Genomic DNA, 14627 nt, shown 5'->3' with positions numbered 1-14627 from the left:
CAATCAACTTATTCTAGTCCACGTCCATTCCTGAGGGAGGTAGGCAGAGGCAAGGCAGCAGTAATAGGAGGCTAGGCCAGGCACCAGGTTCCGTAAGGGCCCAAGAGGCTGTGTCAAATTGGCCGTAGCTGGCCTTGCCACACAATGGACAATGTGTGTTCTTCAGGATGTGGGTGGGGGTGCCATAAATGTCAAGTCCAGGGGTAAAATTCAATCAGAAACCAGAGTGTCTAGCCAGATAGCGACAACAAAACTAGAGAACTAGCTTGGGCAAAGACTGTAGCCCATTTTTAGCATATGTGCTACTGAAGCAAGCACATGTGGTCCATTTTTTTAAAATTATGATGCCTTAGGGGCATCATAATGCACCCACCATATGGTTTCTGATATTTACCAGCAGGGGAATTCTGCACTAAGACCAACAATGGTGAAAAGGCTACATAAAATATAAAAGTAGTTCAGAGTTCTCCAAACAGGGGTTATGGCCTTACCACTCATTATTTCAGCACATGTTTTGAAACTTTTCCTGAAAAGAAAAGGCTAGAACTATGTATCAAATCCTTAGGGTTGCACTAATCTCTCCAGCTGAGCCTTTTTAATCTACTTTTAAATGTTTCTCTAATAACTTGGTTTGAAGATGTTATTTTAGGGATTCTACTCCCACCCCCTACCCCCAAAACACACAAGATTAAAAATGTGACAAGATCTGGAGTAGATCAGACAGGGTAGCTTCTCAAAGCTTCCAGCAGCAGACAGAACCATGAGCTAAAGAAACCACAAGCTTTCCAAGAGACTACTGGGGCTCAGAGTTGGGGGAAGAGAATTCTACTGGACAATTCCAACTAGCATGACTAGACTCAAAACCAGGAAACATGGATCCCTGGGTGGCTCAGCGGTTTAGCGCCTCCTTCAGCCCAGGGCGTGATCCTGGAGCCCCGGGACTGGTACCACGTCAGGCTCCCTGCATGGAGCCTGCTTCTCCCTCTGCTTCTCCCTCTGCCTGTGTCTCTGCCCCCGCTCCTCTCTCTGTGTGTCTCTCATGAATAAAAACAAAAACAAAAACAAAAAACCAGGAAACAAAGCCAAAATGGTCCTAGACCAAAAGACCCTGGAGAGGAAAATAAGGGGAAGAATATCCTTCCCTCTGTACTGGCCCTTGGCCACATGGTAGTGTTCACACAAAAGCTCAAGTTTGCAGGGCACCTGGGTGGCTCAGTGGTTGAGCCTTTGGCTTGGGTCATGATCCCGGGGTCCCAAGATTGAGTCCCCCATCAGGCTCCCTGGATGGAGCCTGCATCTCCCTCTGCGTATGTCTCTGCCTCTCTCTGTGCGTGTCTCATGAATAAATAAACGAAATCTTAAAAAAAAAAAAAAAAGCTCAAGGTTGGAAAGAGCAGAGGCATCTTGAAAGAATCTCACCTACTGTTCATTGCCCATCTGGCTAGATGTTACCTAAGACAGTTGGTCAGGGAATACTAAATATCTGGTAAGTTTTTGCTTCTCCCACCGATTCATTCTGCTCTCTTATCCTTAAGCAACTCTAAGTGCTTTATTATGCTGTGCCAGAAAGGACTACCTCATACCTAGGAACTCTCCAGAGCCATCGCTGGAGAAGTGGCTGCCTCCCCAGGGACTACATTTCCCAGACCCCTTTGCAGTTAGATGTGATCATGTGACTGAGTTTTAGTCAACAGAATGTGAAGTGTTGTACATCCCTTCTAGGGATGGCCTGTGAAAACATCCCATGTGTACTTTTTCACACTCTTTTTCTCTTCCAGTGGGGAGTGGAGACAGTCCAGGTGACCTTGAAAACCACATGCTGTAGAAAGTGGCGATTCTCAATCTATAGCTCTGAATGAATGTTGAAAGAGAGTTTTGCCCCACTACACTCTGTTACATGAGCAAGAAATAAATTTCTGTTGTGTTTGACCCATTATGCATTTTTCAGTCCATTACAGCCATTAGCTTATCCTAACTCTTACATGTTCTTTTGGAGATAGCTGGGATTTTTTTTTGTGTGTGGAAGTTCCATGCATTCTCCCCTTTCCTTAAATTTTACTATAAACCAAGAGAGTAGAATTAGCAAATTTAAATTTAAGCAGCCATCAGGGGCAAATGACACTCACCAGATTAGTGGTCACAGCATTCAGATCTTACAGCCAGAAGAGTAGTTTAGCAGTGTCTCACTTCAAGACAACCTGATAGGTTAAAAGAGAACAAAAAGTAAATGTGAGATGTACAAAACAAATACATTAGAACTACAAAACAAATCTATAGTTACTTTCTAAAGGGTATTGTCAGATTATGAAGGAATTTGCCACTGTTTTCCAGTATATGACAAACTACCCTATTGCCTTGAAAAAAAAAGATTTATTTTTTAATACATTCCCCCTCCAAATATTATAAAATATAATGAACAATTCTACTCTGCTAAGTGAGCTACAGAAAGACTCGGTGCCGACTCAGGGGATGACACTGGAGGCTAGGAACACTGGGTATGATTTCTATTCTATGTACTCTGCCATTGTTATTATGTATTATGTATTAAACTTTTCTCTCGGGAACTTAGCTTTCTTGCTCAGAAATCTTCAGAGCTTGTAAAATTATAGGCTATGCAAAGACTTAAGTTTTTTAGGTGGTGTTAAAACAGACATCAGAGATACGTTATATCAGTCTTTGTGTTTAATATCATTCCAGATGCAATGGCCCAAGTAGGAATTAAAGCAAGCTCTCTATAAACACAGTGATGAAACAATGGAGGTGCGCGCACCAGAACAATCAGAGGCAACCAGAAACATGCTCTGTAAAGGCGGCAGGTTGTGGATGTTTTCTTACCAGAGCTGCCATCTTTTACCAGGTTAAGTGCAAAAATACTATTTGACGGCATAGGGAACATGTTTGCCTAGAACAGCGTTTTTTTGTGTGTCTGATTACTCGGTTTAAGATCCAGGAAGCAAACAGTTCAGAACTCTGAACAAACATTCTGGCAGTCCAAAACAGAGCACTAGGGCGGGAGGAGGAAGAGGAGACAAAACAAGAGGGTTGACAGGGGAAGGCAGGACTTGCGCCATCTTCCATAGAGTTTCAGCCTATATATGTATGTACATATATGCATACACACACACATATATATACTTTTTTTTTTTTTTGAGAGGAAATGCACTCTTGTCTGGTCCCGTGAGAAGAGAGAGATCAGATAAAATCCCTTTGGTACTAAATTTGAAAGGTCTCCCAAATACATCCCCACTCCCTCCCTCTGGGCTGGGGCCTGCCAAGCCACAGGTGTCAGGAAACAAGATGGCGCCCCACAGTGTAGGGCGCTGAGTGAGGGGGACCAGGGGTGGGCCTTCACTTACTCGGAGATGCTGGCTCCTCTGAAACCCAGACGCTGCCAACTCCCTGGGCTCAAGAGTTATAACCGCTTTCTTGCTCTGGGTTCTTCACTTCTTGTTGAGATCAGCTCCACATATTTTTCTGATGATGTCACTCATTCTGACTTCCTACATTTTGAAAGTTGATCTACAAGCGAAACCTTCCATGAGGCAAAAAAAAAAAAAAAAAAAAAAAAAGAAGAAGAAGAAGAAAAGAAAGGTGTGCGGTGAGGAGATGGAGAGGAGGAGGAGGAGAGGCAGTTGCCTCCCTATTTTGAGATTTGCTGCAGCTGCAAGTGCCACTCCCCAGCCAGTTTCCTGGCTGCAGAGGGAGGCCAGTGGCCCGGCGTGGGTGACGTCAGGGCCAGGCCTGAGTCATCGCCAGCGGCCTGGCTGCCCTGCCACTCGGAAGGGGACAAAAGGAACCTTTGATGTCCAGAGGCCCTCCTCTCAGCACACTCGCCTGTACTGAACAGCAAGCCAGGAGAACATTCCTGCTGTCTCCCCACCCCCAGCCGCCCTTCCTACTTCCGGAACAGTCCCAGGCAGATTCAGCAAGGCCTTCCCCAGGGACGTCACCCTCCTGCATGGCAGAGGCCTGGTCACTCTCTGTCAAAGAGAGAAGCAGAAGAGGGTGTTTCTCTGGGGATTTCTCACCTCTCCCTCTGGCATCCCCCTATCTCCTGTGGTGCTGCCTTACCCAGGGAATCAAGTGGTACTAAAAGTCGTGTGCAAAGATGGAAGTGTTCTCATCACATCCTGGGGCAGTACTCAGCGGTCAGTGCCTTTGTGCAATGGCCCTGGGCCTCAGCTCCTTGCTCTACGAGTCCCAGTGTGCGACCTTGCACCTCCTAGATTTAAGATGGCACTGTTCTTTAAGAGCGGTATTTATATCCCAGTATGGTGCCGGTATGAGACTCAGTAAATACATGATGAATGTATTTTGATATATTTAGATGATCATTTTAAAATAAAATAATAAAAAATATACGCTAAATACTTGCAGTGTATGGTTGAGCCTCTGTGCTACGTGCTTTACAAAGATTATTTCATTTATTACTATCGTGACAAAGCTATGAGGTGAGGTACTGTTATTATTCCCAAATCTATAGATGAGAAAATGGATGCTCAGGGATTAGGACTCTAAAGTCTCACAGCTAGTTCATGGCAGAAATTGGATCATTTGATCTCAAATCCTGTGTTCTGAACCACCATGGTGAGTGGCTGAGGTGAACGTGTGAATAATGACCAAGGGCAGCCTATTCAAGTAAGCAAAGATAAGGGTAATGATGGGGCCTGAAACCAATTGGACAAGGAAGTAATGGAGCAATTAGGGATGATCTGTCTAGAGGAGTGGGCCTCATGTCCTTTTGATGGGTCAGCACAAAGTCTAAGTCTTGGTGGGACACCCAGTGTGGTCAGGAGGGCATGTTCGTTGTCAGGTCCAAGTGGGGGTGAGAAGCTGGGATGGGAAGACAAAACCAGGGAGGTCTGGTGGTGTGTGGTGGATGCAGGATGTGAGAGAACACTGGATTGAGTACCTCAGAGAGACTATTGCTCCCTGGACTCATGGGTGAACATGTGGGGTCAGTGCAGCTAATGGCCCAAGTCTGGGACAGGCAAGAAGACCAAAGGAAAGAAAGATAAGATAGCTCTCAGAGACTCCAAGAGCTAGAGTAGGAGTTAGAACAATGGTGTGTTTCAAGTATGAGGAGGGACTGGAGGTGACAGGAACAGAGCTGGACCTGACAGTGGCAGTCACTGCCCTCAGCACTGCCTTATCAGGCAGCAGCTGCCTTTCTGAGACAGAGGAGAGTCTTGTCAGTGGCTGTGTTTGAGCCAAGATGAGGAGGCCTGGCAAGAAGAACATCTGCTTATGGGGGTATCTGGGCCCAGGATAAAGATGATCTTGGAGGTACCTCCTCCTCCTAGGGTTTATGATCCATGGCTTGTACTTTTCCATGATTCTCCTAGAGTCAATATCTCATTCCAAGAAGGAGACAAATGCCAGGAATTTCCAGCCCCTTGCGGGACGGAAGAGGGAGTCATAACTGGCCTCCGCAATCATGCCACTCCACAGTTTGCTTTCCCACCTGGTCATGAGACCCCTCTCCTGGGCTCAGGAGATCAATGCCTCTGATAGCTGGGGACATTGTGTCGTTGCCTTGTTCTTGGGAGCTCTGCCAGTTGCCACTCTGAGGAATGACATTTGTGTTCTAAGGTCTGACTCCCCAGGAAGGCGGAATTAGTGAGGGTGAATTTCAGGAGAGAGAAAGCCACATGCTTTTCATTGCAGAAACAACTGATCAGGGTCACTGTCAATGTCCACACAGAGCCTGACCTTGAGCTGAGTAAAGCGCTTTAAGTTCCAGGCATTTTTGGCAGAAGGCTTGTTTATTCTTTCCTTGTCTCTCTGCAGAAAATGCCTCTGGGCACCTCCCTACTCTGCTTCCCCAAAGGCCTGGTGGCCTTGCTTGCTTCACACACACAGGTAGTTATGTCTCTAATAAGACGAAGAGAGGCTGATTATTTTTGCATCCACCTTGTGGGACCAAGATAACGTGAAGAGAAAAGGAAAGGAAAGAAGGCGAAATGTTGAGTAAGCTTGCGTGGGATGAAGAGCCTTGTACTACGTGTTCTGAGGTTGCTTCTAAGGGTGAGGATCAAATCAGAATTGGACAAAACATCTACATTGTTTGGACACAGAGAAGTAAGTACAATGACACCCTCTAAACTCTACCCCATCTGGAGAACCCTTTGTTACAACAAATGTGGTTATACGCTGGTAATTAAAAAATAAATAATAAAAAATAAATTAATTAAACCTTTGTGGGTTCAAGGAATTCCTTGGAAGACTGGTCTATACTTGCTGCCTCCAATTTCTCTCCTCTCATTCACTTTTTAGAAACACAATTTATTAAGATACGATTTACATACCATAAGGTTAACTCACTTAAAGTGTACATGTTAATGGATTTTAGTATATTTACAGAATTGTGGGACCTGTAATCTCATTTTAGAAGCTTTTTATCACCCCAAAAAGAAACTATGTGCCTATTAGTAGTCACTCCTCACTTGTGCACCACCCCTCCCTCCCGTCCTAGGCAAACATTAATCTTCTGTATCTCTAGATTGGCATCTTCTGGCCATTCTGTCTCTTTAGATTTGCATCTTCTGGCCATTTCATATAAATTGATCACATATTATGTGGCCTTTGTGTCTGGCTTCTTTCACATAGCATAATATTATCAAAGTTTATCTATGTTGTGGAATGTATCCGTACTTAATTTTTTTAAGTTTATTTATTTTATTATTTAAAAATTTTTAAGAAGCTCTCTGCCCATCATGGGGCTTGAATCCACCGTTCTGAGATCAAGCGTTGCATGTTCCACCAACTGAGCCAGCAAGGCACCCCTGTACTTTATTCCTTTTTATGCCCAAGTATTATTCTATTGTGTGGATGTACCACATTTTGTTTATATCATTGATGAACATTTGAGTTGTCTCCATTTTTGACTGCTACGAGTCATGTTGCCATGAACATTCGAGTACAAATTTTTCTGTGGACATATATTTTCATGTCTCTTGGGTAGATACCAAGGAGTGGAACTGCTGGATTGGGTCATTAGGTGATTCTATGTTTACCATTTTGGTGTATGTGCTGCCAAAGCAAGTACCCTATGTTTAATGTTTTGAGGAGCTGTTAAACTGTTTTCCAAAGTACACCATTTTACATTCCCACCAGTGATGTGTGAGAGTTCCGATTTCTCCACATCCTCACAACACTCTTGTCTATCTTTTTGTTTCTAGCTATCCCAGTGGGTGTCATGTGCTATCTCATTTTGCTTTTGATTTGCATCTCCCTAGTAACTAATGATGTTGAGCATCTTTTCATGAACTTCCTAGTCATTTGTATGTCTTCTTTGGGTAACTGTTTGTTCAAATCCTTTGTCCATTTTTAAATTGGATTATTTTTCTTTTTATTGTTGAGTCTTTATACATTCTGGATACAAATCCCTTATCAGATATATGTCTCACAAATATTATCGCCCTCTTTGTGCATTGTCATTTCACTTTCTTTATGATATTCTTTGAAGGAGAAAGGTTTTTAATGTTGATAAAGTCCAAGTTATCAATCTTCTCTTATATTACTTGTGCTTTTGGTATCATATCTGAGAAATTATTGCCTAACCCAAGGTCATAAAGATTTATACCTAAGTTTTCTTCTAATAGATTTATAGTTTCAGTTCTTACATTTAGGCCTATGATCCACTTTAAGTTAATTGTTATGGTATAAGGTAGGGTTCCACAGTCATTCTTTTCATATGGATATTCAGAACCATTTGTTGGAAAGACTATCATAAGAACTCTGGACAACTAAAACTATTCTAAAATTAAAAACAAACAAAAAAACAAAACAAAACAAAACAAAAAAACACCTTCTTTTCCAAAACAGTCCATTCTTTCCCCCCATGGAATTATCTTGACTCCTTTGTTAAAAATCAACTGACTATAAATATTTGTTTATTTCTCGACTCTTAATTCTATTCCACGGATCTAGATGTTCGTTCTTGTGCCAGCGCCACACTGTTTTGATTACTACAGCTTCGATCTTGTGCTTTTTCAAGATTATTTTGGCCATTTTGAATCCTTTGCAATTTCTATTTGATTTCTAGGATTATCTTCTCAATTCCTGCAGAAAATCCAGCTGGGATTTTTTTTTTTTAACAAAAATACAAGAGAACAAATCTACACCTTTATTTATTTACTTTTCATAAGTTTAAATCCTTGAGGGGTACAGCATCACGCGGATTCTGTGGCCCATGGCTTTCGCAGGAAGGTTGCTTCGGAATTTGGCACGAACCATGCCGCTGTTTCCATGAGCACGAGTTACTTTTCCCCAGATTACTCTGGTTTTGTTTGGTTTGCCACCAGGAGTTACTGTGTTGTTCTTTGCTTTGTAGACATAAGCACACCGCTTGCCGAGATAGAACTCAGTTTCATCTCGAGCATAAACACCTTCGATCTTAAGTAGAGCTGAGTGCTCCCTCTGGTTCCGGAGACCCCGTTTATAGCCGGCAAAAATGGCCTTGGACCAAAGCCTTCCAGACATAGTCGTCGCTTTAGGAGTCCTGTTCCCAGCAGGCCTCCACAGGCTCCAAGATGGCAGAAAGAGCCCAGCTGGGATTTTGACAGAGATTGTGTTCTACCTGTAGACAAGTTTGGGAGGTATTCATATTTCAACAATAGTAAGTCTTGTGATCCATGAACCTGGGAAAGCCTTACCATATATTTAGATCTATAATTTCTTTCAACAATATTTTATTGTTTTTGGTGTACAAGTCTTACATTCCTTTTGTTAAATCTTATTCTATTTTATTCTTAATTGATATTACCTGTATTGGAAATAATCTTTACTCACGGACTTGTTAAGAGCTTGTACTTTGGGGGTTGAAAAACCTAAGTTTCAGTGCTGGCTCTGCATTTATTAACTGTATGACTTTAAAGTTACTTAAAGTCAACCTCCTTTTTTTAAAAAAAATCTGAAAAATAATTAATAACACCTGCTGGGTTTGTTATGCAGATTAAGTAAGATAATGCTTATGTAACCTTATGTTTTTTTAAAGATTTTATTTATTTATTCATGAGAGACACAGAGAGAGAGAGGCAGAGACATAGGTAGGCTCCCTGCAAGGACTTGACCCCTGGACCCTGGGATCAGGCCTTGAGCCAAAAGCAGATGCTCAACCCTGCTTAAGTAACCCTATTGAGACCATGACCCACATGGGCCAGTCTCAGGGTCATATTACAATCTAAGAAATCCAGTCCAGTCACCAAAAGTAATTTCAAATTAACTCATATTTAATACTTGAATTTCTCAAGCACCATACAGAGTTCCCAGTAATCCTTCTTAGCATCCTTTTTCCTATCCTATCCAAACCCCTTATGCTCCATAGTTGTCCAAACTCCCTAGAAAGCTTTTTCTCCCACTCTAACCAATGTGCCTCTAATTCTTCTGCATCTGTCCTGTTCTTCTGATAGGCGAGGAGAAGAAACTGGACAGGCAAAGCCAGCATTTTTTTTCAGTGTGCAGGAAGAAAACAAAACCAGGGAACTCTCAAACTTCATGTACATCACCACTCATATAAAGTGCTCACCGTAATGTCTAATATATAATAAGGGCTGAATAAACACTGGGTTTTTGTTTTTTAAAGATTTTATTTATTTATTTATTTATTTATTTATTTATTTATTTGAGAGAGAGAGAGAGAGTGAGTGAGAGAGAACATGACCAGGGAGAAATAGAGGGAGAAAGAGAAGCAGATTCCCCCCAAGCAGGGAGCCCCAACATGGGCACGATCCCAGGAACCTGGGGTTAGGACCTGAGTTGAAGGCAGATGCTTAATCGACCCAGGTACCCCTGGGTTTTTATTTTTGTTATGGTGGTGGCTAAATTATGTCCATCTGTACTTTATGTTAATATTGTGGAGTTTAAATCATGACCTCTGAGAATCCAGTGGGGATGCTACTGCTCAGTAGCCCATCCTTATTCATTTAGATGAATTTGTTATTATTGCTTTTTCTTCCCTCTTCCTGAGTCATTCCTCAAAGAACCAGCCCCTATAAAATTGTAAAAAATTCATCGTTGAGGCTCCCTGCATAATGTTTGGAGGTCTTATCTCCTGTTTCCTCAGCCCAGCTCTATGATGCTATCCTCCCATAAAAACCTCTAGAACGGTGTTTTTATTTTATTTTATTTTTATTTTATTTATTTATGATAGTCACAGAGAGAGAGAGAGGCAGAGACATAGGCAGAGGGAGAAGCAGGCTCCATGCACCGGGAGCCTGACGTGGGATTCGATCCCGGGTCTCCAGGATCGCGCCTTGGGCCAAAGGCAGGCGCCAAACCACTGCGCCACCCAGGGATTCCTAGAACAGTGTTTTTAAAACTGCAGTTCAGTACCATTTATTGGGTCAGATGCAGCAGTAGTTTCAAGTGACAAAATAAAACAGAACAGAAAAATTAAAGTATGTTGCAAGACTTTTGTTTCAATTTTATAATAGTGTGTGAGCTGTGTGTCTCTATGTGAAATACATTTGTTACCATTTGTTACCGTGGTTCAGAGTTTAAAAAAAAAAGTTAAAAAAATTATGTTGGAATAGATGTTTCGTTTTCATTAGGGTGTTTAAGCAACTCATAAGAGCATAAAGTAACACTCCTCCAAGGGGTCTGTCCATTTGGATGAGGATAGAACACCTAAGTCCCAGGGATGAAGCTCCAGTGGTAATGAAAGACTTGGGGGCATTGAGATCTCTTTTCTATAATTTATAACACTTGATGGAGGATTATTTCTGTTACCTCCATGGAGTTACCCTTGCGCCATTCCCTCATGCACTACCCCTCATGCTACCTGTAGTCATCACCTCTTGTTCTCCTAATACCTGCAAATCCACACCCTGAACTTGTACAGGGTTTTCTGTTCTTCGAAACTCGTTCACATACACCATCTCCTTTGGTTTGCACAACTATCCCACGAAGTTGACAGGTCAGATCCAAACCCTTGCTTGACCATTTAACTCCATGTGTGACCTTAACCTCTCAGCTTATCTCCTCAGCTGCTATACAGAACCAGAAAGGTTAAGAGACTCAGCCAACATCACACAGACTGGATGTGGCAGGACCAGGAAGAGAACTGAATCTTTCCCCTCCTAGCCTGGTCATCCCACGGGCTTTCCTCATGGAGACAAATAACTTCTTTTTAGTACTATTATTCACCTGACTGCCTGAATGTTTAAAAAGCAAAGAACACTTTGCTCTCTGCTACCATATCCAAAAATGCTGACTTTTATGGCACGGAGCACAAGACAAACAGCTCAACATGCCTTGTGGGTAAGGGTTATCACTCTCGACATCAAAGCCAATGTATTAAAGGCCAGGCCCTTCGAATCAGAGACAACAAAGTCCACAAGGAGAAGAAAACAAAGTTGCCCAAGTGCTCTGTTCTATCCTTACTGTTGCAGAGTGTCCCCTCTAGTGGCTCTAGAGGAAAACAGCTTCTGGAAACCGTGGTAGATTCAAAGTTGATGAAGTCAAACAATGTCAGAGCTTCGAGGGAACTCAGAGAACACTTGGTTCAAAGCGTATCTCATTACTAATGAGAAATTGAGAACTAGAGCAGGGGTTCTCAACCAGGGGTGACTCTGCCTCCAGGCAACATGTGGCAACTTCTGTGGACATTTCTGGCTTTCATTTGACTAGGGGTGGGCGATGCTCCTGTCATCACTAGGTAGAAACCAGGGACGCTGCCAAACATCCTACAATACACAAGACTACCCCTCACAACTGAGGAAAAGGCCTCAATGCCCCCAAGTCCTTAACTACTGATGGAACTTTATCCATGGGATGAAAGTGTTCCATCCTTGTCCAAATGGACAGACCACCTGGAGGGCTGTTACTGCTCTGTTCTTACGAGTTACTTAAACACCTTAATTATTTGAACCCAAATGTCAATAGCACTGAGGTGGATTGGAGAAATGGTGCGTGATTTACCCAAGGACTTGTACCTTTTCCCCTCTACCCCCTGCCCCCCACTTTATTGAGATATAACTGACATATAACCAAGGATTTGCAGCTTATTCACAGCTTTTGGTGGCTCGGGCTACATGGTCTCTTTCTTTTCATTTCTTTTAGAATGCTTTTATTAATTAGAATTGTGAAAAAAGTCAAAAGTAATACAAGCCCATAATTAAAAGCAATATAGTAAAAGACTTAAAAGACTTTTCATCATTCTTTCTCCTAATCAATGTTAACAGCCTTGGTGGTTTATTAGGTGGGACTATATTAAAATCCAAATTTAGATCATTTTTGACTTATCATTTCCTATGGTTATGTATTTATTTATTTTTTTAAAATTTATTCACGAGAGAGAGAGAGAGAGAGAGAGAGAGAGAGAGAGGGGCAGAGACACAGGCAGAGGGAGAAGCAGGCTCCACGCAGGGAGCCCGCCGCGGGACTCGATCCCAGGTCTCCAGGATCACACCCTGGGCCTAAGGTAGCGCTAAACTGCCAAGCCACCCGGGCTGCCCTTTTTCTAAAATGTTCATCCACTTCTCCACATGCACACCAAAACAAGCAGCAATCAGCATGCAAAAGTTTCTTTTGACTTTGCTTATTATACAAAAGTTGGACTAACACACATTACAACTTGCTTTTTAAAAAATTTAATAAATTGTGACTATCTCTTCAGATTCAATAAAAATCTCCTATATGTTTACAGAAATTTGGAACAATTAGTACTGTGGGCTCCAAGGAGCTGATAGGACATTAAATTTAAATGACACTGACTCATGTGGTGTGTGTCTTTAATATTTCTCTGACACTTGATATTCCACTCTTTTGTAGAGAGCTGAGCTCAGGATTAGAATCTTTGGTAGGCCATGCTATATAACTAGGAATGAATAACATCCTTTTATTGTCTTTGTATTTATTACAGATATTTCTAGGCATAGCAAGTAATACTGATTTTCTGTCAACTGTGGTGCTATAAAACTTCATTTTATAACAAATACATGTGTACTAATTGATTTTATGTGTCAACTTGACTGGATCAAGGAGTACCTGGATATTTGGTTAAATGCTAATTTTTGGGTATATCTGTGAGAATATTTCTGGATGAGATTAGCATTTGAATCTTTAGATTGAGTAAAGCAGATGGCCTTCTCCAGGGTGGGTGAACATCATACAATCTGTTGAGGGCATAGATAGAACAAAAAGGCAGAGGCAGGGGACATTTGGCCTCACTCCTCAGGTGGGTCACTGGCATTCTCCTGCCTTGAGACTGAGACACCATAATCTCTCCTCATTCTCAGGACTATACCACAGGCTTTCCTGGGTCTAGTGCTTGCAGATGATAGAGCATGTGACTGCACAGCCTCCATAATCATGTAAGCCAATTCCTCATAATGAATATTCTCTTTCTGTGTATATCCTATTCATCTATGATATATTTGTGTCCTATTAATATATATGTGTGTGTATATATATGTACATATGGTATAATCCTATTAATTCTATTACATATATATATTAAATATCCTATTAATTCTGTTTTCCTGTAGAACCCTAGAGTCAACTCAAATAAAAATGTTTTAATGGTATAATATTGATTGAAGTTTGGGTGAGAGTAATGTAACTCATTCTTGGTATGGCCAATCATATGTTGTTCAATCATTCCCTTTTGATGGACAAAGTTTTTCCAGGTGTTTGTTTTGTCATTAGAGAATGTTGTGATAAATATCCATATTCTTATCCATTCATACTTTTATTTCTATGAAATAAATTGTCCAAAGTGAAATTATGGTTTCCATTTTTGTTTCTTTTATATTTTAATGGATATTTTCAGATCATTTTCAAAAATAAGGTGAAGCCAGTCATACTCCAACCATTAATATCTGAGACTAAACATTATCTCACAGCTTTATCCTCATGGGATATTAAAACTTTTGTGGGGGGATCCCTGGGTGGCGCAGCGGTTTGGCGCCTGCCTTTGGCCCAGGGCGCGATCCTGGAGACCCGGGATCAAGTCCCACATTGGGCTCCCTGCATGGAGCCTGCTTCTCCCTCTGCCTGTGTCTCTGCCTCTCTCTCTTTCTCTCTGTGACTATCATAAATAAATAAAAGTTAAAAAAAAAACTTTTGTGGGTTTTTATATTTTACTAATCTGGTGGGTAAAAATTGGCATTTCACTTTTGTTTTTTTTTTTTTTTTTGAAGAGAAGTAGAATATATGTCATATCACTTTTTTTGTTTAGTTTTTATTTAAATTCCAGTAAGTTAACATACAGTCTAATATTGGTTTCAGGTATACAATTTAGTGATTCAACACTTACATACCACACCTGGCGCTCATCATATCACTTTTGCTTTAATTTGGATTTCCCTGAGTCTAAGAATAGTGGTTAAGAGCATAAATGAATGACTTATGTGGTGTGTAAATTATATCCCAATAAAACTATTATTAAAAAGTTAATAGGGGATCCCTGGGTGGCTCAGTGGTTTCGTGCCTGCCTTTGGCCCAGGGCGCAATCCTGGGGTCCTGGGATCGAGTCCCGCATCGGGCTCCCGGCATGGAGCCTGCTTCTCCCTCTGCCTGTGTCTCTGCCTGTCTCTCTCTCTCTATGTCTATCATAAATAAATAAAAATAAATCTTTAAAAAAATTTAATATGTAGTAACATATTTTAAATAATTAGCAAAAT

General features: G+C 41.5%; 2 protein-coding genes across 5 annotated transcripts in view; both read right to left on the bottom strand.

The window, feature by feature from the left end:
- Positions 1-14627, bottom strand: part of ZBTB38 (zinc finger and BTB domain containing 38) — a 134261-nt gene that overhangs the window by 76034 nt on the left and 43600 nt on the right. For 3 of the 4 annotated variants that reach the window (XR_008663908.1, XM_055321003.1, XM_055321006.1), the window contains 2 exons: positions 3357-3532; positions 2127-2198 (listed from right to left, as the gene is read on the bottom strand). The gene's annotated coding sequence lies outside the window, so the exon portion shown is untranslated. Of the gene's footprint in view, positions 1-2126; positions 2199-3356; positions 3537-14627 lie in introns of those variants that run through there. The other variant, XM_055321004.1, reaches the window with a different exon arrangement.
- On the bottom strand, positions 8106-8569 carry LOC129506941 (60S ribosomal protein L35a-like). The gene has a single exon (XM_055321010.1). It carries the CDS (start codon positions 8482-8484, stop codon positions 8152-8154), a length of 333 nt encoding a protein of 110 aa, XP_055176985.1. The 5' UTR covers positions 8485-8569; the 3' UTR covers positions 8106-8151.

The sequence above is a fragment of the Nyctereutes procyonoides genome, unplaced genomic scaffold, assembly GCF_905146905.1.
Source record: "Nyctereutes procyonoides isolate TBG_1078 unplaced genomic scaffold, NYPRO_anot_genome, whole genome shotgun sequence".
NCBI classification, from domain to species: Eukaryota; Metazoa; Chordata; class Mammalia; order Carnivora; family Canidae; genus Nyctereutes; species Nyctereutes procyonoides.
Note: the sequence above shows the minus strand (reverse complement) of the source record. Positions and strands in the feature narration are given on the sequence as shown.

Bases quoted from the DNA above. Each gene is read 5' to 3' on its own strand.
- LOC129506941 (XM_055321010.1), bottom strand. From the start codon at position 8,484: ATGTCTGGAAGGCTTTGGTCCAAGGCCATTTTTGCCGGCTATAAACGG.